General features: G+C 40.4%; 1 protein-coding gene across 2 annotated transcripts in view; it reads left to right on the top strand.

The window, feature by feature from the left end:
• The window catches only part of nedd4a (NEDD4 E3 ubiquitin protein ligase a), a 39,809-nt gene extending 16,876 nt beyond the window's left edge, over nucleotides 1-22,933 (top strand). Inside the window, exons 6-29 of one of the 2 annotated variants that reach the window (XM_061670613.1) lie at nucleotides 5,458-5,508; nucleotides 5,903-5,964; nucleotides 6,087-6,189; nucleotides 6,799-6,962; nucleotides 7,045-7,153; nucleotides 7,379-7,531; nucleotides 7,698-7,781; nucleotides 8,512-8,625; nucleotides 8,737-8,940; nucleotides 11,236-11,313; nucleotides 11,403-11,457; nucleotides 11,548-11,606; nucleotides 11,703-11,768; nucleotides 11,847-12,076; nucleotides 12,218-12,339; nucleotides 12,610-12,680; nucleotides 12,817-12,912; nucleotides 13,001-13,074; nucleotides 13,169-13,229; nucleotides 13,319-13,378; nucleotides 13,454-13,561; nucleotides 16,021-16,117; nucleotides 16,230-16,302; nucleotides 19,817-22,933. In XM_061670613.1, the coding sequence (XP_061526597.1) occupies nucleotides 5,458-5,508; nucleotides 5,903-5,964; nucleotides 6,087-6,189; nucleotides 6,799-6,962; nucleotides 7,045-7,153; nucleotides 7,379-7,531; nucleotides 7,698-7,781; nucleotides 8,512-8,625; nucleotides 8,737-8,940; nucleotides 11,236-11,313; nucleotides 11,403-11,457; nucleotides 11,548-11,606; nucleotides 11,703-11,768; nucleotides 11,847-12,076; nucleotides 12,218-12,339; nucleotides 12,610-12,680; nucleotides 12,817-12,912; nucleotides 13,001-13,074; nucleotides 13,169-13,229; nucleotides 13,319-13,378; nucleotides 13,454-13,561; nucleotides 16,021-16,117; nucleotides 16,230-16,302; nucleotides 19,817-19,919 (2,397 nt within the window). In that variant the 3' untranslated portion in view covers nucleotides 19,920-22,933. Of the gene's footprint in view, nucleotides 1-5,457; nucleotides 5,509-5,902; nucleotides 5,965-6,086; nucleotides 6,190-6,798; nucleotides 6,963-7,044; nucleotides 7,154-7,378; nucleotides 7,532-7,697; nucleotides 7,782-8,511; nucleotides 8,632-8,736; nucleotides 8,941-11,235; nucleotides 11,314-11,402; nucleotides 11,458-11,547; nucleotides 11,607-11,702; nucleotides 11,769-11,846; nucleotides 12,077-12,217; nucleotides 12,340-12,609; nucleotides 12,681-12,816; nucleotides 12,913-13,000; nucleotides 13,075-13,168; nucleotides 13,230-13,318; nucleotides 13,379-13,453; nucleotides 13,562-16,020; nucleotides 16,118-16,229; nucleotides 16,303-19,816 lie in introns of both variants that reach the window. The other variant, XM_061670612.1, reaches the window with a different exon arrangement.
• The last annotated feature ends 1,661 nt before the right edge of the window (nucleotides 22,934-24,594 follow it).

Below are 24,594 nucleotides of genomic sequence, written 5' to 3'. Positions count from 1 at the left end.
ACACAAGGAATTTGTCTCCGGTAGTTGGAGCCGCTCTAGTACAACAAACAGTCAATTTACAGAACACTTTGGGGACATAAAGACATTGACAAAAAACAATTGTGCAAAAAGATGCAGAGTCCTCTAGCACTTAGAGCAGTTCGAACGACTAATATTGCAATAGTCCGGTGCAATGACCATTGTGCAAAGGGCGCTGAGACTTCAAGGAGTGTATGCGGTTTAAAGTGACAAGTAGTGCGATCATCTGGGATGATCTTTCCAGTTGGAAAGAATACTTCGAGGAGTTGATGAATGAGGAAAATGAGAGAGAAGGGAGAGTAGAAGAGGCAAGTGTGGTGGACCAGGAAGTGGCAATGATTAGTAAGAAAGGCATTAAAGAGGATGAAAAATGGAAAGGCAGTTGGTCCTGATAACGTTCCTATGGAGGTATGGAAGCATCGAGGAGAGGTGGCTGTGGAGGTTTTGACCAGCTTGTTCAATAGAATTCTAGCACGTGAGAAGATGCCTGAGGAATGGAAGAAAAGTGTGCTGGTGCCGATTTTTAAGAACAAAGGTGATGTGCAGAGCTGTAGGAACTATAGAGGAATAAAGTTGATGAGCCACACAATGAAGTTATGGGAAAGAGTAGTGGAGGCTAGACTCAGGACAGAAGTGAGTATTTGCGAGAAACAGTATGGTTTCATGCCTAGAAAGAGTTCCACAGATGCATTATTTGCCTTGAGGATGTTGATGGAAAGCTGTGGTACTGCATGCGGAAGTCTGAAGTGGCAGAGAAGTATATTGGAATTATACAGGACATGTACGAGGGCAGCAGAACAGTGGTGAGGTGTGCTGTAGGTGTGACAGACAAATTTAAGGTGGAGGTGGGACTGCATCAGGGATCAGCCCTGAGCCCCTTCCTGTTTGCAGTGGTGATGGACAGACTGACAGATGAGATTAGACTGGAATCCCGTGGACCATGATGTTTGCAGATGACATTGTGATCTGCAGTGAAAGCAGGGAGCAGCTGGAGGAACAGTTAGAAAGATGGAGGCAAGAAGATGGAAAGAAGAGGAATGAAGATTAGCCGAAGTAAAACAGAATATATGTGCATGAATGAGAGGGGTGGTGGGGGAAGAATGAGGCTACAGGGAGAAGAGATAGCAAGGGTGGAGGACTTTAAATACTTGGGGTCAACCGTCCACAGCAATGGTGAGTGTGGTCAGGAAGTGAAGAAACGGGTCCAAGGAGGTTGGAACGGGTGGAGGAAGGTGTCAGGTGTGTTATGTGACAGAAGAGTCTCTGCTAGGATGAAGGGCAAAGTTTATAAAACAGTGGTGAGGCCAGCCATGATGTACGGATTAGAGACAGTGGCACTGAAGAGACAACAGGAAGCAGAGCTGGAGGTGGCCGAAATGAAGATGTTGGGGTTCGCTCTCGAAGTGACCAGGTTGGAAAATGAGCTCATCAGAGGGACAGCCAAGGTTAGATGTTTTGAAGACAAAGTTAGAGAGAGAAGACTTCGATGGTTTGGAGACGTCCAGAGGAGAAATACTGAATATATTGGTGGGTGGAGCAACCAGGCAAGAGCGCTAGAGGAAGACCAAAGAGAAGGTTGATGAATGTCGTGAGGGAAGACATGAGGGCAGTTGGTGTTCGAGAGGAGGATGCAGGAGATAGGCTTACATGGAAAAGGATGACGCGCCGTGGCGACCCCCAAAGGGACAAGCCGAAAGGAAAAGAAGAGGAAGCCGATCAGCATAAAATGCTAATTATCGGCCGATGCCGATAAGGCCGATAAAATCGGTGAAAAGTCTAGTAATTACCCTAGTTCATATATTAACACAGATGTTAAAATATTAATTGTTGAGCCCAGCAGGTCTTCATTCCTAACTCTGTTGCTAACCAAAATCACAGTACTTACTGAGGTATGTAAGCAGTCTGTCAGATGAATTAAAGTGTGGCGTTTTATTGGCTGCCACTCAGATGTTGTGAGTGAGTTCCCTGCGCGGTTTTAAAGATGATCTTATGTTATGTTGAGACAGCAATTTGTGTCGTGGCCTTTGAACTGTCTTCAGTATTGTTTATGTTTTGGGTTTCTCTGTGTTTTCTCAATCAATTTATTTATTTATTTTTAATACCTTGCGCCTAATGGAGACCTTTGCGGCTAAGTAAATAAAAACCCATGGCCACTATGGTAGTTTGTACAATTTTTAAATGCACAACATGTACAAGTACAAAGGTGTCTTGTGATACGAGTTTAATTTGTTCCGTGACCATGCTTGTAACTTAAAAAAAAAAACACTTATTGTTCATGAATATTGTACTTTAAGATATATTGTATCATAATTAAATCAAACGTAAAGAATAAGACTGAAGAAGACTTTCACAACTACTGTAAATGACACAGTAAACTGCAGTAATATTGATCATTTTTCATAGAGGATTAAAAAATAGATACCTGTGAGTATTGTTATATTCACTGTCTGCATGTGTTGATGCACCATTTGTGTTCAAATATGTGTTTTTCAAAGGATTATAGCACTGACAATGGATGCTATTTGTTAGCCTGTCTATGGTGTTTTGCATTATGTCTTAGCATGAAGCATTGTCTGGTTGTTTCAATTATTTTTATTTGTATTTATTCTTTTTTGAAGAATTGTTCCCTATCTGCCAAACTGCTGATTGTTGTGAAGTGAGTTGATTTCACTGCCATCATAGAGCGCTCGTACCTTGAATTTTGGCACACAAGTCAAAGCAAAAAAATTGATCGAACAGCTTGTATCTTGAAAACCACGTAGGTCCGGTTACTCGTATCTCAAGGCACCACTGTATTATGAAACAATGTTTATGGTGAGGTGTAACATTTGCCAAAGAAGACTAGTATTCTGGAATTTAAAAATATTTTTTACTTTTATTTCTTTTTGATTCAGTTTTTGACTAATGGTAGGTGTTTCCTTTATTTTGCAATGAATAAAGCATAAATCAAGATACAATTTAGTCCACTTTAGGGCTGGACAGTTTGGACGTAGGCCTATGCACTGTATATGGAATATATCATGTGTTGATTTCAAAATCAGTTTAACAGGGTGTTAAAGATGAGTAAAAATGTCTTTAACACTTAGGTCAACTGTTATCAGTCCATGGACGATGTCATGGGTTAATCAACAACTGAGTGCATGTTACACAAGTAAGCTTAAAATATATTTTTTTAAAAAACTGTTCTTAAATGTCCAGCGATCACCAATATCTGCTATGCACAACTTGACCTAAATGCCATTAGAGAATCGTTGGACAGGCTAAGTGGTGCAGCGCACCTGCCACTCTTTTTGTGGAGGGGTTGTTTGTTTGTGTACATTTCCGAGTTCAAGTTGGAACTGGCCAAGATTCCTTCAGGAGTGTTCGCGTTGTTTGGAGAAATGAGACTAAGAGGAAAGGAGCCCAGTTATTTTCCAAGCCTTTTCTTGCTGTAATAAACATATTAAAGCGCAGTGTCAAGGTGACTTCCTAGTTTATCTTCGTGGTTATTTATTACCCCCACATGGATTGGTCCAGTGTATTATATCCGATTTTCCGCTGTTGTTTTTGTGCTGATAAACAACTCTACAAATTTACAGTGAATTTGTTGAAAATGTTTTTAACCAGCTGATCAGACTGACTTCATTTTTGACACTTTGTAGTACTGCTGCTCCAATAACATTAACTGGCTTGCTAGTCAGTAGTTAAGGTTTCACAAGCTCTGCGGTCCACCTGTCAAGTTGTTTAAAGTTGCCAAGTGGAGATAATATCACTTACTTTGCTTCACAGATGCCTCACTGTGTTACAAAACTCTTTGCCAGCAACCTAAAAATTGAGCAGACTTTGGTCGTAGGATTTTTCTGACATGCTTTTAACAGTGTCATTTTATCATTGAAATGTTCACGTTTGTTTTCAGTGTTTGATACAAACATGTAAATGTCAGACAAAACTTTTTAAACCACCTGGGATTGCCATCACTGTTGGCCTGTAGCTGTTTATAAAATACTGCACTGACATTTTATTGAAAGGATCATTTTCCCAATTAGGCTCAAGATCATTTGTACAATGTGACTTTTGATCTTTTGAGTCAGACTTTTACCAAAAGGGTATTTCAAGCTTCAACATGATAAAACTACAATGAACTTGTAACCTTAGTTCTTAGATAACACAATGGGGGGCAGATGGAGGACATAAAATGCCATTGCCTTCTTTAGAAAAATCCAATTATTTACTGTATACACTTTTTACAATTGTGTAAAAGTCAAGTCCATTGACCTTAAGCATTATGTAAATCAGACAAAAACTACACAAGTCATTACTACTAACAGCATCAGCTGTATTTGTATGGACTACAATCATAATAGATGCATTTTAGCAGCTTACCAGGCTACTCATAATCAAAAGGGAGGTGAACGTCACAGTATAAACATGTGTACACAATATACAGTACACTGGCGGCATGGTGTAAATGCAGTTTCACAGTGATGACAAATAGAGTGAAAGAAAGTGTTGTGTCTTGAAGGCATTTAGTGCTCTGTAAATGCCTTTGAGGGCCTAGAGATGATGAAGCAGGTTGGGCGTAACGTGATGGTTCAACACATGACTTTCCATTTCCTGGATCAGGACATAAAAATGCTTCTGCCTTGACTGTTTATTGTACTGTATGCCCGTATTTCGTTATTTACTAATACAAGCTTGACAATAACAGAAATACAGAAAGCACTTGGCTATAATTCCAAAGGTTATGTTTGTCGCAAACACAGCACATCACTAAAAAAAAAAAAAAAAAGCCACCATACTGACATTGCAGCATGGTGGTGGCTCCTTCATGCTTTGGGGTTGCTTCTCTTTAGCTGGAACTAGGGGCCTCCGTTGAGGTGGCGGGAAGGAGAGAATGAGAACAGTTTGAAATAGCAGTCAGTGTTTGTACAAAACCTTCAGGCTTCTGCTAGAAAGGAAAACAATTTCAGGAAAAGCCTACTAGAACATCTGAAATGTATTTGGGTTTAAATGGTGACAGATACAGTATGTGCTGGCTCCCATTTTAAAATGAGTTTGAATGTGATTGGTCAATTATAATCACAGCTCCCCACCCCTCTCCAGTAATTAGATGGTGTGCACATTATTTCCGTTGGTTATTTTTACGTCCCCTCACAAACAGATTTAAGAAAAATTCGGTTCAGTTGTACAGTTTGTAGGTCACAGTAACGGTGGAAAAGGTTTTGAAATGATTTATCTTGGTCTCTTTATATGTCTATATATAAATCTCTATATATGTATATACATATATATATAGATATCACAAAATCTGGTATTTGAACAGGAGTACACCGACTTTTTATATCCACCGTACATAATGCTGACAATTTAATTAGTTTGTGTTTAATTTGTGTGCTTATACTAATACTATCAAGTCATGATGTGTGTGTGTGTGTGTGTGTCCCTCTTTCTCCTTGTCAGACACGTGATGACTTTCTGGGACAGGTGGATGTTCCTCTCAATCAGATACCAGTAAGTTATTGGTCATGTGCAAAGAGCTGCAGCAAATCCCTTGTTCATTGTGCTGTATGTATAGTTCATGGGCATTGCATGTGATTTACTTTACCGTACAAGAGCAGACCTCAGCTTTACCTCTATGTAAATAGGAACACCCTTAGTGTTGGGTTTGTTCCGCATCATTGTCACCAGTTATGGAAACACAGTCCAACATGTTTATGTGATGTTCCTGCATTTGTTTTATAGTATACAAAATGTTCACAAATGACCCCCGTACATGTACATGTTACGTTTCCCGGGTGAAAAAAAATAAACATACTCTGTGGTGGTACAGTGCTTTGCATTGCTTTGAGTATAAAAATGTATTTTCGTTTTTTGTTGTTTTATTTTATTTTATTTTTTTCCTCAGACAGAAAATCCTAATGCACAAAGGCCTTACACATTCAAGGATTTTCTGCTTCACCCCAGAAGGTTTGTGTCACTTCATGACCATTTAAGCTTTTAATCTTTTGTTATGCATTGCAATGAAATTCATTGTTTGTTGCAAAACTATAACAATATTATAAACATTTGTTCATCATGTTTTTGTGCAGTCACAAGTCCAGAGTTAAGGGCCATCTGCGACTCAAAATGACCTACATGCCAAGAAACGGGGGTTCAGACGAGGAACCAACAGATCAGAATGACAACACAGATGTAAGTCTGGTTTAGTAACAACTGTGTCTCATTGCAGCCTTAAAATATTGTGGACCACCATCGATCTGTTTTCAATGTTATTGACACAAATTTGATGGACTAGAACACAGTAAGCCTATACAGTGAACAACCCCATCCACAATAAGGCAAAATCCACCGAGATGTGTATATATATATATATATATAATATATCTTGGAGGGGTATATCGGGGGTTTTGTAGTGTCCAGGGTGGGCAGAGACTACCTGCCAGGCCTTTAGGGCTGGTCATAACCAGGATGAACCCATTCTTTGCGTTAGTTTTTTCTCTTTTTTTTCTTCTTTCCTTTTTCTTTCTTTTCTCTTTTATTTCTTTTTGTCCCCTCTTTTTTTATTTTCTTTCCCCCTTTTCCTCTTTTTTTCTCCTTTTTTCTCTTCTTTTTTCTCTCCTTTTCTCTCTTTTTTTCTTCTTTCTCTTAGTGTTAGTACCCTGTGATTAACTTTTACAGCAGCAGCGTGGATAGTCGCAGCGAAAAAGAGTAAAAGCATAAATGCAAAAATACTATTGTATGCATGCAAGGACACCACGGCATGAAAATGAATTATAGCAACATGTTTTGCTTTTTGTGCAGCCTACATGGGAGTTTTTGGAATCTCAGGACATGTCAGGCCCTATGCAGAGCGAGCAGACACCTGTTCTGCCCCCTGGCTGGGAGGAGCGTCAGGATAACCTCGGAAGAACCTTCTATGTCCACCATGAGAGCCGAACTACACAGTGGCGACCGCCGACGTTACAGTTAAGATGACGCAGTGATGATCTAATATTTCTATTGGTGTGGTCTTGATGGTCAGAGTGTTTTTGTGTCACCCATGAACAGAGACAATAATGTGGACACAAGGCGACAACCCAGTACAAGAGAGACGGCGCAGAATTATATTACACGCAGACAGATCTCAGACCCTGATGAGACCTCTGCGCAAGATGAGGTATTTTCTTTTTTTATTATTATGATGTTGCCTTTTGGATTGTTGGGATTTTTCCTAATGAAAGCAAGAGTTGTATTGGTTTTGAACAATATGCAACGGAAGCTTACCATGGTCAACTCATTGGATGTCACCACCCTCAAATTTTGAAACAAGATGGCATTTTCTGGGTGTTTTTTCTTGTCCGATCTCAATGCGTGCTTGATTTGTGACTGTCCTATTGTCTAGGAATGGGACGTTTTTAGAGAAGACGAATTCTGTTTGAACCAGGGCAACCAGCTCACATCGCCCCCACCTCAGATGCCCCCGGAGATGCAGATGTTGAATGACGAGCTAAGAAACTTTTATATTACAGGGGCCACAGCTTGCGAGCACCAGGTGGTGAGTCATTCCTTTGTTACATTCCTGTAAGATTACCAAACTGGAGTAGAGCGATAATGACATCAATATGAATTATGAGCCTCATGTGAGGGAGCGAGAGCGAGGCCCGTATGGACACTCCATGGGCAACTCTTGTCATTGATGTGTCCCTTCTCTCTGCTTGCAGGATCATGCGTGTAATTCGAGCCATTCCGTGCGCACAAGAAGTTTTCACACGTCACCAGCAGAGGAGCATCCTGTTAATTCTGTGGTATTTCCTTCCTTTATGAAATCTCTCATTCCCAAGATTTACTCACCCAACGTTATGTCGAAATTGTTTGTTTTTTCTGCACTTACAAGTGGGAACTTGCTCACGCATATTAAGGAGGTAATCAGTGATTAAAGTCCTTGTCAAGTGAAAAGAAATATTTCTAAATTTGACACACCTCATAGAAATGTTATTAACCTTTCAAATTTTCAAATGATTAAAAACTTTCCTTGTACATAAAATGAGGCTTCAAAATCATAAAAAAATTGATATTCTCTCCGCTCTCAAACGCTCTGCATGACGTGCGAGCACTCAAGGCTGACAACTAGGCTGTAAAGCGGCAAACCCTGCGGACTATCCAAATGGAAGATACATTTTCGGGGTGTAGGCATAGCTAGGAAGCTAACTGCACGTCGCAATTGGGCCGGATAACCACTAATGGGAACGAAGGCGCTCAAGTTATTATATAGTGGGGCAGAAGCAACTAATGCCGGGTCCGAGGTGCGCCACTGTGCCATGTTTTAGCCACGCCCCCCCAAAAATCTGGAAAACCAGAAGTGGTGATCAGTTTAACGCTATAGCTCCACAATTGAGTACTACATAATTTTCAGTCTTTACACGTTTTCAGCAATTACCTTCAAACATGCATACCGTATTTCGAAAGAAATCTCTACATTCACTTTTCAGGGTCTTAAATGTGATCGCAGTTATTTATTTTCATGTTATTCAATAGGTGCTTGGGACCTCTGGGGGGCTGTCTCCAGGATGGGAGGAAAAGAGAGACAGTAAAGGAAGACGCTATTATATCAACCACAACACCCGAACCAGCTCGTGGATACGGCCCCAGGTGCAGGTACAGCACACATTTACAATGTTATTATGATTAATAACATACCAAAAAAAACATGCAGTCTCCGTATAACGTCTCTTCAAATTATTCTTATTTTTTTTCTGACAGAGAACACATTCAGCATCAGCGGCCACACAGAGCAGGGCTAGTACACCACCCTTACCGTCCGTCCCCCCTGAAGCATCTCCACAGCACACTCCGAGCCCGGAAGCCGCACCTGAATCTGGCTCCATGCCAGTTGGTTGGGAGGTCCGCAGTGCTCCCAATGGAAGACCCTTTTTCATTGACCACAATACAAAGACTACAACCTGGGTGAGAATTGAAGACGTATAGTCTAGGGCTGTCATTATTGAATCGTTTTAGAATCGATTATCCTGTAGATAGTTTGTTGAGTAATCGTCCCCCCCCCCCCAAAAAAAATATATATATGTATATATATATATATATATATATATATATATATATATTTTACTCCTAACATGCATTTTATTCTCATTTATGAGGGCTGGACTTCTATCCTTAAACTGCATATATTGGTACTGAGTGTATGGTATGAACTCTGTACAGAATTTGAGATAGCAAAATCAGCCTTTGCGAAACTGTTATCATTCGCGATTAGAATTAGTGCTCTCGCAATTACCATGTTAGGTAAAAAAAAAAAGAACTTTTAGGTTAAAAAAAAACATTCAGCTCACTCATACATCATATTATATGTACATTACACAGCTAATATTCATTCATTCATTTTCCGTACCACTTATCCTCACTAGGGTCGCGGGCGCGCTGGAGCCTATCCCAGCTGACTTTGGGTGAGAGGCGGGATACACCCTGAACTGGTCGCCAGCCAGTCGCAGGCACATATAAACAATCAACCATTCGCACCGCACTCACATTCACACCTCCGGGCAATTTAGAGTCTTCAATTAACCTACCATGCATGTTTTTGGGATGTGGAAAGAAACCGGAAGAACCCGGAGAAAACCCATGTAGGCACGGGGAGAACATGCACTCCACTTAGGCGAGGCCGGATTTGAACCCAGGCCTCCAGAACTGTGATGCAGATGTGCTAACCAGTTGGTCACCGTGCCGCCTACACATCTAATAGTCTCTTAAAAATCGCTTACAGACGCTGCTCTGTCGTTTTTGGCAATGTTGTTCACTGGTCCAACAATGCATCAGTGTGCAACAAATTTCCGTGTGGTAAACATGTAGAGTGGGCAAATGGTTCTGGGCCGCCCAAATATGCTTTTATTAATATTTTTTGGATTGGCTCGAGACAGAATTTGTTTGCGTTGACCAATTTTTGTGGTCGACTTAGCTGAGATAGCCTATTTTTTCACAGCCCTAGTAGAGTCCCGTGTCCTATGTTTTTGGCCATTGTTCGATTTGTTGGTTTAGCAATCCTATTAAGACACTATATAATTATCCCTGTCCAAATCAGACTCCAAAAAACATTGCAAACAGAAATCACAAACAATTGTGATCAAGTATTTGTATACAAGCAATTAAAAAGTCACTTTTACTGTATGGTACATCATATGTCTATGGAAACCTAATTGAGTGTTGATACGATATACTTGCTATAATAGGTCCATGTGCTGGTACGCTCTCTGTCAGCACTAGTAAGACAGTACAGCACACTAGTAGAACAACTGTCTTACTAGTAATGTTTTTATGGACAGCGGTTTGAGTATTTATCAGATATCCAGCTAAAGGTCAATGCACTAGTACACTCTTTGTCCTCATTAGTAGGACAACCTTTGCAAACTAGTAGGACAACTACATGTTCCTAGCGAGACAAAACTGCACTCGATGACATCTGTGTGATACTACTACTACTGGTGCCAGTATAAATATTCTACTAGTTAACGTCTACCTTCACTAGTAGTACTAATAGCGCACCAATGTCAACTAGTACACAATTTTAGTTACATGTAGTTGCCCTACTAGGTTGTACAAAGAGTGTACTAGTACATGGGCCTTAAGATGGATATAAAGGATATTGAATAAATGCTCAAACAGCTTTCCATAAAGCAATTTCAGCATTTTTTTTGGGGGGGGGGAAACTTTATTAGTAAGACACAGTGATTCTACTAGTTCACGGAATTGTCTTACTAGTGAGGGCGAATAGTGTACAAATACATGATACTTTAGATGGATAAATTCTCAAACTGCTTTCCATATATGTCCCCAGACTTTTACGCCATACTGTATTTCTGCTAATGGCCAACCAATCATCAACTGAAGGCCTCGGTCACATTCAAGAATTCTCTGTAACTACCGTTAACAACCTCAGCTCAACTTAGCTCCCTCTCTGCCATACAAAGATTTTTAGTCAACATACTTCCTTGGCACCAATCACTAATTTTCTTTGAGCTAGGTAGGGATTTGGCGTCACCTTGTGACATTTTAGGGCGTTAAAGAAAGCACAACATTTTTTTTTTCAGAATAGCTGAGAATAGGTTTCACAGAAAAAAACCTAATCGGTGAATTTGTGAATAGCGAGCCGTGAGTAGGCAGGGGTACACTTTACACAATTATAAATGCTCAATAACTCACGTAAGCGTTTCCTGTTTCCGTTGAACATGTTTGTTTGCTTCTAATCAGCAAGATCCCAGGCTTACGATTCCTGTTCGTGTGAGGAGTAGACCCACACTTGACCCCTCCGATCTCGGCCCATTGCCAGTGAGTTTATACAGTATATCTATTGAAAGTCCTTTTTTTTTTCTCTGAATGTTTGTGTGAGCCTTTGTTGACATTTTTATTCTCCCCAGCCTGGTTGGGAGGAGAGGGTCCACACAGATGGGAGGATATTCTACATTGATCACAGTGGGTGTCTCACCTGATCTGATCTACATCTGACCACAGATGTAGATCACATTTGTAGTGAACTAAAAGTCTTCTGTCTGTATTTCATAGACACCAAGACCACACAATGGGATGATCCTAGGTTACAAAACTCAGCAATAACTGGACCAGTAAGTATTAATTGTGTATCATATCTAATTCTCATCTTTGATCATCATTGAAAACTAAGTCATGGATTGATTGGTTGTCTGTACGCTTGGTTACAGGCAGTGCCTTATTCCAGAGATTATAAGCAGAAATATGACTACTTCCGCAAGAAGTTGAAGAAACCAGTGAGTGTTGTCAACCGATGTTGACCAACCTGTTTGTGGGGTTTCTGTAAAGGAAATGTAACGCATATTCTCTTGTAGGACAACATCCCGAATAGATTTGAGATGAAGGTGAGACGAAATGCAGTGCTGGAGGACTCATACCGGCAAATCCTCCTAGTTAAGCGGCCAGACTTGTTGAAAGCACGACTGTGGGTGGAGTTTGAGGGAGAAACCGGTCTGGACTATGGAGGCTTGGCCCGGGAGTGGTTCTTCCTCATGTCCAAAGAGATGTTCAACCCCTACTACGGACTCTTTGAATATTCTGCCACGTGAGTCCAAAACCATGTTGGAGAAGATCATTAAGTTGTGTTGCAATATCTTTATTTAAACACGAAAGCAATGAGGCACGCCGTCTTAGAGAAGATTATGCCTTTTAAGTAACATTAATTCTGATGTGGTTGGTCTTTCAGGGACAACTATACACTGCAGATTAATCCCAACTCAGGTCTATGCAACGAGGACCATCTGACTTACTTCAAGTGTATTGGCCGTGTGGCAGGCATGGCCGTCTGGCATGGAAAACTGCTTGATGGTGAGTTTTTGTTCACTTTAATATACACAAAGAGATTCAGCTTGCAGGTGAAACTTCAGGATGAAACACAGAACATTGTGTGGGGCCCTGAGATTTCCCAGGGGCCCTCAAACTTTTCCTAGAAACTGATAAAGTTTTCTAGAATATAAAACAATTATTATTGGTTGTTAGTTTGTCTTAATTTACATGTAGTTTTTTCACAAGGGTTATGGATTTGAAGACTGTAGATGAAATGAAAGATTTTGACCTTATGTGTCGTTGTATGTGTAGCTTTCTTCATTCGGCCTTTCTACAAGATGATGCTGCAGAAACCCATAACCCTGCAGGACATGGAGTCCGTTGTAAGTGTCCAAATTCAAGAAATCTCTCCTTTATTATATTTACATTCTGTTGTTATGATGGATGAATTCCTTCTGTCTTTGAAATAAAAGGAAATCCAGCCTCATGTTTGTGATTTTTCTTTTTTTCTTTTCTCAGGATAGTGAATATTTTAATTCACTAAAGTGGATTTTGGAGAACGACCCAACTGACCTGGATTTGATGTTCACCATTGACGAGGAACTCTTTGGACAAGTTGGTTCTATGTGATATGTTTGCCTCCTTACCTTATCTTGTACGGATACGTTTCCTTTGTCGCTCATGTTCCGTTTGCCCTCACCAGACTCACCAGCATGAGCTGAAGCCCGACGGTGCAGAGATTGTTGTCACTAATGACAACAAGAAGGAATACATCCAGTAAGCAACGAAGAAAAAAAAATACCTCCTATCAACAGTTTTGAACTGTTATTGTGTCTGTAAATTGTACATGTGCACATGTTCTCATCAACAGTCTTGTGATGCAGTGGCGCTTTGTAAACCGAATCCAGAAGCAGATGACTGCCTTCAAGGATGTAATGACATTTTGGGCTGGCAGAAAAACCTCCACTGTTGATTAGTATTTATAGTTTAAGTTGCAAATTCTACATGCTTTTATTTGCAGGGATTTTTTGAGTTAATCCCTCAAGATCTGATCAAGATCTTTGACGAGAACGAGCTTGAGGTGAGTTTTCTGTGGATCTGTGGTTTTATTATCCCTTTCATGAATGAATTTGATCTTGTGTTCCTCCCCCCCCAGTTGCTCATGTGTGGTCTCGGAGATGTGGACGTGAACGACTGGAGACAGAACACCAAGTACAAGAGTGGCTACAACTCCAACCACGTAGTTATCCAATGGTTTTGGAAAGTAAGAGACGTTCCATGCCTGGAGCCACTAGACCATAAACCTCTGTTGTTGTTTTTCCGCTTCCTTTTAAGAAGGGCTGACTCACAGCAGAAGTAAAATAGGAAAATAGAAACAAAAATAAATAAAAGCCCAATTACAGTAACAATAAATAAATGCAGTGGTGCTGTGAGATACGAGTGACTCGACTTATTCAAGGAGTGCGCTAATGTTTGGACGAATTATTATTTTTTTTTTCCGTTTTCCGTTAGACGGACTAACGAATAGCATTGGTGTCATGGTGTTATAAACCTTTAAGTAATATATATTTTAACACAAATGGTAGATTAACACTTCTAGACAGATAATATAAGAATAATCACAGGCATATTCTTTATCCCCAAAAAATGACTATTACTGCGGTTTAGCGTGGAGCGGAAATTAGCTCCATGTGAAGTACAATCGTGTTTTTGTATTTTAATGCCTCCAGGTAGCTAAGGCGCTCAGACCAGAAGGAGCAGTACAATCCCGATTGAATTGAAGCAAAAATGTTTGGCAAAAATCGTTTATTTCATCTATTTTGTTATGTCATTACTGTTATGGTTCTATAAAGAACAATTTTATATATATAGTTCTAGTTTTCTTTTTTTTTTTTTACAAATATGTTTTTGGGGGGAGGCTGGAATGCATTAATGCCATTTCAATTCATTTCAATGGAGTAAGAGGATTTGAGTTACAGTGGGTACGGAAAGTTTTCAGACCCCTTTAAATGTTGCACTCTTTGTTATATTGCAGCCATTTGTTAAAATCATTTATGTTATTTTTTTCCCGCATTTAATGTACACACAGCATCTCATATTGACAGAAAAAAAACGTAATTGCTGAAATGTTTGCTGATTTATTAAAAAAGAAAAACTGAAATATCACACAGCCATAGGTATTCAGACACCTTTGCTGTGACCCTCATATATTTAACTCGGGTGCTGTCCATTTCTTCTGATCATCCTTAAAATGGTTCTACACCTTCATTGGAGTCCAGCTGTGTTTGATTATACCGATTGGACTTGATTAGGAAAGCCACACACCTGTCTATATAAAACCTTACAGCTCACGGTGCATGTCAGAGCAAATCAGAATCATGAGGTTAAAGGAACTGCCTGAAGAGCTCAGAGACAGAATTGTGGCAAGGCACAGATCTGGCCAAGGTTACGAAAACATTTCTGCTGTACTTAAGGTTCCTAAGAGCACATTGGCCTCCATAATCCTGAAATGGAAGACGTTTGGGACGATCAGAACCCTTCCTAGAGCTGGCCATCCATCAATTGGGGGAGAAGAGCCTTGGTGAGAGAGGGAACGAAGAACACAAAGATCACTGTGGCTGAGCTCCAGAGATCCAGTCGGGATATGGGAGAAAGTCAACCATCACTGCAGCCTTCCACCAGTCGGGGCTTTATGGCAGAGTGGCCCGACGGAAGCCTCTCCTCAGTGTAAGACACATTAAAACCCGCAGGGAGTTTGCTAAAAAAAACACCTGAAGGACTCCAAGATGGTGAGAAATAAGATTCTCTGGTCTGATGAGACCAAGATTGAAATTGTTGGCCTTAATTCTAAGTGGCATGTGTGGAGAAAACCAGGCACTGCTCATCACCTGTCCAATACAGTCCCAACAGTGAAGCCTGGTGGTGGCAGCATCATGCTGTGGGGGGTGTTTTTCAGCTGCAGGGAGAGGGAGACTGTTTGCAATCGAAGAAAAGATGAATGTGGCCAAGTACAGGGATATCCTGGACAAAAACTTTCTCCGAAGGTTCACCTTCAAAAAAGACAATGACCCTAAGCACACAGCTAAAATACCGAAGGACTGGCTTCAGAACAACTCCGTGACTGTTTTTGAATGGCCCAGCCAGAGCCCTGACTTAAACCCAATTGAGCATCTCTGGAAAGACCTGAAAATGGCTGCGCACCAACGTTCACCAGCCAACCTGACAGAACTGGAGAGGATCTGCAAGGAGGAATGGCAGATGATCCCCAAATCTAAGTGTGAATCATTCCCCCAAAGACTCATGGCTGTATTAGCACAAAAGGGTGCTTCTAATAAATACTGAGCAAAGGGTCTGAATACTTATGGCTGTGTGATATTTCAGTTTTTCTTTTTTAATAAATCTGAAAAAATTTCACAAATTTCTTTCATTTCTTTTCTGTCAATATGGGGTGCTGTGTGTACATTGTGGGAAAAAAATGAACTTAAATGATTTTAGCAAATGGCTGCAATATAAAAAAAAAGAGTGAAAAATCTAAGGGGGTCTGAATAGTTTACACTGTACATGTGTGGTCACTAAATAAATTAAACTTGTATCTCAATGCACCACTATAATTATAAATGTACCTTTAAGGGAGTTTTTGTTGGGGGTGAATGTTTTCTGTTGTTTTTCTTTTTTCCAAAGAGTTTAATTATTGTTCTTCCTTTCGCTTTGTCCTTTTCGTAGGCAGTACTGCTGATGGATGCCGAAAAGCGAATTCGTCTCTTGCAGTTTGTGACTGGAACCTCCAGAGTCCCGATGAACGGTTTTGCAGAACTTTATGGTGAGATTAACAAGTACAGTTTGGGTCCACAAGTTTGCTGTCTTTCTTGGCATTGTTGATTCGCGTATTGTAATTACCCTTGTGTTTGTGTGCTATTTAATGAATTTTCCAGGATCTAATGGTCCACAACGGTTCACCATTGAGCTGTGGGGAACGCGTGACAAACTCCCCCGAGCACACACATGGTGAGCGATCCTCCTAGATTGTTTGTCAGCTCGTCATGGGAATTTTATTAATTTTATCAAGGGAGGGGCATTTCAGTAGTTGGGCAACACAGTATAACATGAATGCTCGATCAAAATAATTGAATCTACTAATCGAAGTTTATGACCGTTTGAAACTAGATTGAACGTGTTCAAACGAGCATTAGGTTGCATGCTGCTCTTCTCGCTGTAGGGAGACATGTTTTATCACAACATTGTGGAAAGTTTACAAGACAATTTGGCAATGTTTTCGGGCTCGTTTCCTAACACATTCCAAAGATTCTCAGTACTTAATGCTAAAGGTCTGGTTTTCTTTATCTGATTTGTCATGCTCCTTGCACCATTCTTTTACAAGTTACGTCTTCATAGAATATCAGGGAAGGAAAAAAAAAAAAACGAAAAAACAATTGATGTGCAATAAATAACAAAATATAATAACTGAACACAGTACTGTACAAGGAGACACTCAGCTTCTCTGTAATTTGTTCGCAGTTAAGTCGCGTTCGGCAGCGTTGAGGACCATGCTGCATTAAGTTGCAACTATTGTCTAACTAACTAACTAACTACTGTCTTTTCATTAATATAAAGTCTCCATTCATTTATATTTTTTAACCCTTCAGATTCCAATTGGCTTGCACAATACGTAGGTTGTAATACAAAATTCAAAAATGGTGTTCTCACTGCCACCTTGTTTTCTTCATCACTATTAGTACAGTCTTTCTACATCTTTCTACATCTTTCTATTACATTCTTCTTTCCGAGGGAGCTTCCACTCTTTAAATGAAAATGTAATTCTTCTCCATGGTCATACAATGCACCGACCGGTTCAGGGTGTACCCTGCCTCCCGACCGAAGATAGCTGCAACCCTAGTGACGATAAGCGGTAAAGACAATGCAACTGCACTTTTTAAAAATTCAAATTATGTCATTCATTTTTTTTTCTCAATTTGAGTACACTAAGCCATTACATGCCTCTTTTGGAAACCAAGACTATTACATGAAATTGTTCCTTTGTACAAAAACGTTTGTAACTTGGTTAAAAAAAAAAAGGAAAAAAAAGTCATGTGTTGGCAGTGATATATCCAAAAGGGTACAATGTGACGTAAACAGTATATTATTGATATAGTCAAATAGCTAAAGTTAGGAATAAAGGAAATCTGACAAAAATACTCACACGTGAAGTTTCATTACAATTGCATTAAGACAGCAAAAATGTTTTATTTTCAAAAAGGAAGCGAGGTGGACACAGATGGCCAGCACTGAGCCTTGAGAGTTAATAAAAGACTCAAATGAAATATACTCTCCCCACAGGCTTGTACCGCAGGAGTAACCATATGACTTTCATTCAGTGTTGGGAAAGTTCATTTTAAGCGTGAACTAGTTCAAAGTTCAGTCCACTGTTCCAAAAATGAACAGAAAATGAGCTTGTTGAAATGTTCTTATAGCCTCTCACTATTGAAAATAATTGATTGTTGATTTTTAGTCATTAAAGATTTACTTCCAACCACTCAGTGCTTCAGTAGATTTAACAATGTGTTGGGCGTTCCTTGATGCAGGTCAATAATTGGACCCGTTAGAAACAGGATATATTTATCGAAGGAACGAGACACTATTCATCATGTGAGGTGCCGTTAAGTACCTTGTTGCTATCGGAGACATGTTTTTACAGCAGGAATGAGCCGATGGAATGCGCTTACCAATTTGCTTGGTTGACTTTGTTGCATGCTTTGACGTATCAGTATGTTGGCGCCCTCGAGTGGGCACTGACTCATTCTGTAGTTGCCATGTGGGCACTGTTTATCAACTCGCTGTGGCAAGCTGTTTGAGCACTGCTTCGATATCCTTGATATTCAGCTTGAGGTCTATGTATTAGTACGCTATGTCCTCATTAGTAGGCAGCATTGGCATTCTTGCATGAATCTGACTAATACATTTAAAAAATTAGTAGGGCAACTACATGATATGAGATAAAACTGTGCACAAGTTGACAATGGCGTAATCCCAATACTACGAGTTAAATTCTACTAGTAATCATCTGGCGTTTCATTTAAAGTATCTAACTTGTGCACTGAATTGTCACACAAGTGAGGACTGAGTGCACAGTAGGACAGTGCTACCTTGACTTATAACTTTGATCTTTTCCACGACTATGCTCATCTTTCCCCATTGAAATGAATAGAATTGCCATTAATCTGTTACGCACCCCACAATAGAATACGAATACAAAATTGTAATGTGTTTCTAAATAGGACAAATAGAAGTTTAGAGTATTGTACTTCATAAAAACATACTGTAATAACATTAAATCGAATGCAAAGAATTAAACAGTTTAGGCATCATGATTTTACGCATTCATTGTGCAGCACCTTCTGGTGCGCACGCCTTGGCCATCTGGGGGTAGTATAATCCATGCAAATGTCTATACACAAAAGACGGTCACAACTAGCTCAGTAAGCTGCAGTAATAATAGTTGTTTTTAGCAGAGGATAAAGAATATATGCCTGTGAGTTGTTATATTATTTGTCTACATGTTTTGTTGCACCGTTTGTATTCAAATGGCCGTCACTAAAAGGGATATAGCACCACAACATCTATGCTAGTTTCATTAGCCGATGGTATGTCTATGGCATTTTGCATTGTGTGTTAGCGTTGATCTAGCGTTTATTCATCAGACAAATATATGTGGTTTGGTTGAATACGGGCGGCACGGTGGACGACTGGTTAGAGCGTCAGCCTCACAGTTCTGAGGACCCGGGTTCAATCCCCGGGCCCACCTGTGTGGAGTTTGCATGTTCTCCCCGTGCCTGCGTGGGTTTTCTCCGGGTACTCCGGTTTCCTCCCACATCCCAAAAACATGCATTAATTGGAGACTCTAAATTGCCCGTAGGTGTGACTGTGAATGTTGTCTGTATGTGCCCTGCGATTGGCTGGTAACCAGTTCAGGGTGTACCCCGCCTCCTGCCCGATGATAGCTGGGATAGGCTGCAGCACGCCCGCGACCCGAGTGAGGAGAAGCGGCTCAGAAAATGGATGGATGACGAGTTGAATACGCTGCACGTGAGTCTAATTTAGTTTTACAGTAAAATTCAACTGGGAGTGGCAATAAACAGCTTCATGCAAGCACAAATATTTGCTCGCAACTCCATCCAGCCATCCATTTTCTGAGCCGCAGGCGGGGATTGAACCCGGGTCCTCAGAACTTTGAGGCTGACGCTCTAACCAGTCGTCCACCGTGCTGCCTGCTTGCAACTCAAAACAAAAAATAGACCAAGCGACGGCTTGTATCTCGAAAACCTCGGGTCGAGTCGGGTCTCTCGCAAGTCAAGGGTGTAGAATACATGCTCAAACATCTTTTCGTAGATGCTCTTGAGCTGACAATTTACAAGAGATGCTAATGTCTGAAGGTAGCACTGTACCGCAGTTTGTGGGCGGATGTGATTTTTGGACTCTAATTGTGATTCACTTTGGATCGTCTTTCCGTTTTTTTTCCATCAAGCTTTAACCGTCTGGACCTTCCACCCTACGAGTCGTTTGAGGAACTAAGGGAGAAACTTCACATCGCCATCGAGAATGCACAGGGCTTCGACGGCGTGGATTAGTCTATTCGCGGATACAAAAGTGAGAAGCCAAGCGGCGCCGGATGTTGTGAAGTTCCAAATTACAGCTGTCGGCTGTAAGACGCACAAAGGGCCGACACGTAGCCCTCACTTCGGTCAACACAAGGAATGGCGACGTCTGGAGTGAAAGGTGTCTTATCGCTGCTAGTGTTCTGAATTTTACAAATCAGGGTCTTTTCATTTAATGTGAAATGACAAACACTAGCCATGAGACCAGAGCCATATTAAAAGTTTTCAGGGTGTCTGTGGACTTGCCCCCTTATGTCCAATCGCCTGTATTATTGCTTTGGAAGTTGCTGTGAGCCATTGAAATAAATGTTTTTTTTTTGTTTTCATCTAATGTAGATTTAAATCAAATAATATCTTTTTAATGCCTATTTGGCGGCCGAGCAGTGTGGGACCCTGTGCAAGCCTGTGCATTATTCCGACCCTGCATGGGACTATTACGTATAACCAAAACATTAATCTCATGGCTTTGGTTTCACATTACACTTTTATGAAAGTTGTCCTTCTACTTCACTTTAGCAAAGTAACGTCATGTAAAAAGTAAAGAGTTAATTGTGTAAGTGACAAGTATTGTGGGTCCAGGTGTGTAATCACTGCCCGCGTCTAATAGTAATTTAAACATTTTTTTTAAAATGAATAACAGGCATGACAGTGAAGTCATCCGATTCATTAGTGAATTAAACTGGTGCCTCGAGATACGAGTTTAATTTGATCCGTGACCACGCTCGTAACCCAAAACACTTGTATCGCAAGTCATAATTTCTCATTGAAATTAATGGAAAAGCCATTAATCTGTTCCAGCCTGAAACAAAAACAAGAAAATATTTTCGAGTGTGTTTTTTAATAAGAAAAAATATTATATATTGTACTTTATAAAAACATACAATATTGACATTATTAGAATGTAAATAATTAAACAGTTTTTGGACAATGGACTCTGCTAGTCCTTCTAGTGTGTGTATGTTTTGACCACCTGAGGGCAGTATAATGCAGATAGAATCAGAATCATCTTTTTTATTGTCATGAACATGAAATTTGTTCTCTGCATTTAACCCATCACGGTTAACACATGTTAGTGGAACACACTGGAGCAGGGGGCAGCTGAAGCGCCTGGGGAGCATTTCAGGGTATCAGTGTCTTGCTCAAGGACCCCACAGCCGTGAGTCCGGGGGATGTTGGCGGATGGTCCGGTCGGGGTCTTGAACCTAGGTCCCCCACGGTGGCAGGCGATGATCTTAACCATTGGGCCACGGCTGCCCATGGTTTCCGTATACATGGAAACGGGTCAGTCCTCAGCAAGCCACACTAATATTACCTGAAGTCTTTCGTAGAGGATTAAAAAAAAAATGTATGCCCGGGAGTACTATTATACTAGCTTTATACATATCTTGCCCCACTGTTTGTGTTCAAATATTCATTGTTTGAAGGGTTATTACACCACCACATAGATGCTATTCAATAGCCTGGCGTTTGTTTTAGCATTAAGCTTGTGGGCTTAAAGGCAATATCGTGTGGTTGTTTTGAATGCACAATGTTTAATTCCCTTTGTTTTTTGTTGAGCTTGACACTAAACTTCAACTGGGATTGACAATGAACAGCTTGAGTTTTCTTTTTTTAACAATTTTTCATTACTGTATCTGCCAAACTGCTGCTTGTTGCGAAGTTAGTTGATTGACTGGCACCGCGAGTTTTTGCTCGCAAGTCAAAGCAAAAGGCGGCAGAACAACGGCTCATATCTCGAAAAACTCGTGAGTCGGGTCACTCAAATCTCAAGGCACCACTGTATTCTTAAATTAAAATCTAATCCGACATTGAAGTCTTTTTTTCCTTGAAACAGGGGTAAAATGTATTGTTTCTATTAAGTTGTATACATGCTTTTACATTATTCATTCCAGTATATTAGACACATCAAGGTGGGAAGTGTATGCCCCTTAAAAACACAAAATGTGTGGGGTAAGTGCAAGTAAGCCAAGTATGTGTAGTTTAATGGAGTTAGAAATGTACCAATGCCAGGACCAGTTCAATGCTTGACGAATTCTAGTCCACATCCGTGTCTGTGTGCAGATGCAAAGTAGTTTGAGTATGTTACAGTACTATGCATCATTTTATATGCCTCTCTTATTAGACACAATTAAATTGTTGCCTCCTACAAAATGATGAAGCTTTTATTATGGCTGTACAAGTCACTCAAAGCCGGTCCACCGCTACATAAATCAGCCTTTTTGTTTTTTTCTGCTCATTGTGAAGCATGTTCCAACACGTGACTGTATCATTTAGCAGGAGTCTCACTGCAGCACTCAATTGAAAACTGTGTTTATGTGCATTGACGAATTGTCTACATATCATACTGTGTATCCACAATGGACTTTTCATACAGTGGTAGGTCTATAGGTTTTTAAACAATGTTTTATTCTTTTCTCAATGGTAAGATGTGTTTACACCGCATGCTGTGTTTAGAGGTTGTTGACAAGGGCGGGTGTTGTGGGCTGGTTCTCGTCACTGACAACAAAGCTATGTGATGCTTTTATAAAGTTGCGCACTTTGTATCAACAAGTCTTACTTCTGGAGTGTCACCTGCACACTTCTTAAAATGATCCTCTGCTTCAAGTGCACCTGTGGAAAAGTTTACATGTGAACATTGCTGAAATGAAGCACATTCTTTTCTTTGTCTCTCGTATTGAAAACGATATATGGTCTCTCTTTTGTCATGTACAATAGCTATCCTTTATGTTCTAATCCTGAAAAGCAAGTACTGTTATGTTAATTTCGTCGATGAGATAATAACACTTAATATCTGGACTGACATTTTCTTTAAAATGTCACCTGTAAGTCCATTATAGCTAACATTCATGCTACATAATATATATTAAAATAGTTTAAAGTGTGGAATGAAATATAGTTTTCGAAATTTTAATTTGCTGATAGCACAGCAAACAAATTGAGATATATTTCACTAATAAAGCAATGTAAAAACAACTGCATCTCCATCATATCTGCCTCTGATTTGTGTATGTGTGTTAATGATTTTATTTGATTTCTTTCTGATTTTGAGGGTTTCCGTCTAGAATTAATTAATTCCCTTTACATTATTTGCGATGATTTAAAAAAAATAGAACAAGAGTCAACCGATGCCAGAGTGGATCGTGTTTCATTTTGGAAGTAATGAAATCACTAAGATGAAAATATCCTTTCTTGCTGGGTCATCTTGAACAGTTGTATCATATCAGACTGTTTTGTATGGGACACCATTTGATCATTAATTCGATATCTTTAATAGCCATCCTAAGGTCCATGTACCAGTATGCGCTTTGTCCTCACCAGTAAGCCAATTCAGTGTACTACTGGAATGAATTGGGTGCACAATTGTGTCTTACTAGTTCTACTAGTTGACATCAAGCGCTTCATAATAGTTCAAGTAGTATTGACGAGTGTACAGTTTTGCCTCACTTGTCCTACTGGTATGCCATTGCCAAAGTTGTTCTACTAGTGTAGAGAAATGTCATACAGCAGTGGAAAAAAATGTTAATTGTAAGATACAGTGTTTCTACCAGTGCTAGTCTAAATTGACTTAACTAGTGAGGACAAACAGCGTATTAGTGCATGGCCCTTAGACTGGATATCAATGATATAGAATAAATGGTCACACAGCTTTCCATAAGACTGTTGTGTACACACTGGATGCAATTGCTTCTCTCCCACTAATGAGAGTCCCTCTAAGTTGTCATACTGCCTCACTCCTCACGTGTCTGCCGTTTGCGCCGCGGCGTGGACTCTTCCACATCTCCGCGGTGGGAACCTTTTGTGTGCTCGAGCCATAATTTCTCCAGCGCCCCCCTTGATCTGGCACTAAAACAACTCTCCTCCCCCTTCACGGCGGTCAGGGGATAGGTCACACACGATTCAGGCCGGCCTTTTGGACACCGCTGAGGTCAGCGGGGATGGGTGGCGGCGGCCCTGCTGGCAGGCTGCCTACTGGCCTCCCCCTTCTCATTCCCCATTCCACCCCTCAGAACCTCGGCAGCATTCATAACCCGATAATAACTTTTACCTCATTGATCAGTGGCCGCATCTGCTCACAAACTGTGCCATATTCAGAGTGGTGATTAACAGTGGGGGTGGGGGGGTAACAAAGTCCAAATATTTCATTGCTCTACTTTTCAAGTATCTGTACTTTACTTGAGTATTTATTTTTATGACAACTTTTTACTTTTACTCCTCACCTTGTCAAAATTGGCTCGTTACTTTTGACATCCTCAACACAAGGTACAAAAAACATAAATAGAGAAAGGTCAATTCAACTTGATTGTGTGGGGGCTCGGGGCCTTAAAAGGCAGAAAATGACGGGAACATCGGTTGGGGTGAGAATTGAAAAGAACCGGTTCGCTGGTAATTCGATTCCTAGGAATCGTTTGTTTGGTTGCCTGATGATTCCACTTTTCAATCCCTATTGCATTGCAAATGAGTGATGAGTGTATTTTGGTTCTGAACTTTCCAACATGGCATCACCTCGACCTCAGAACTGTGCTCACCAGTTGTCCACAGTTTAGCCGTATTATAATAACATCCATCCATCCATCCATCCATCCATCCAATTTCTGAGCCGCTTCTCTGCACTAGGGTCGCGGGCGGGCTGGAGCCTATCCCAGCTATC

This window comes from Phycodurus eques, chromosome 2 (genome assembly GCF_024500275.1).
Source record: "Phycodurus eques isolate BA_2022a chromosome 2, UOR_Pequ_1.1, whole genome shotgun sequence".
Taxonomy (NCBI): Eukaryota; Metazoa; Chordata; class Actinopteri; order Syngnathiformes; family Syngnathidae; genus Phycodurus; species Phycodurus eques.
The sequence above is the reverse complement of the archived record's forward strand: the minus strand, read 5'-3'. Positions and strand labels throughout refer to the sequence as shown.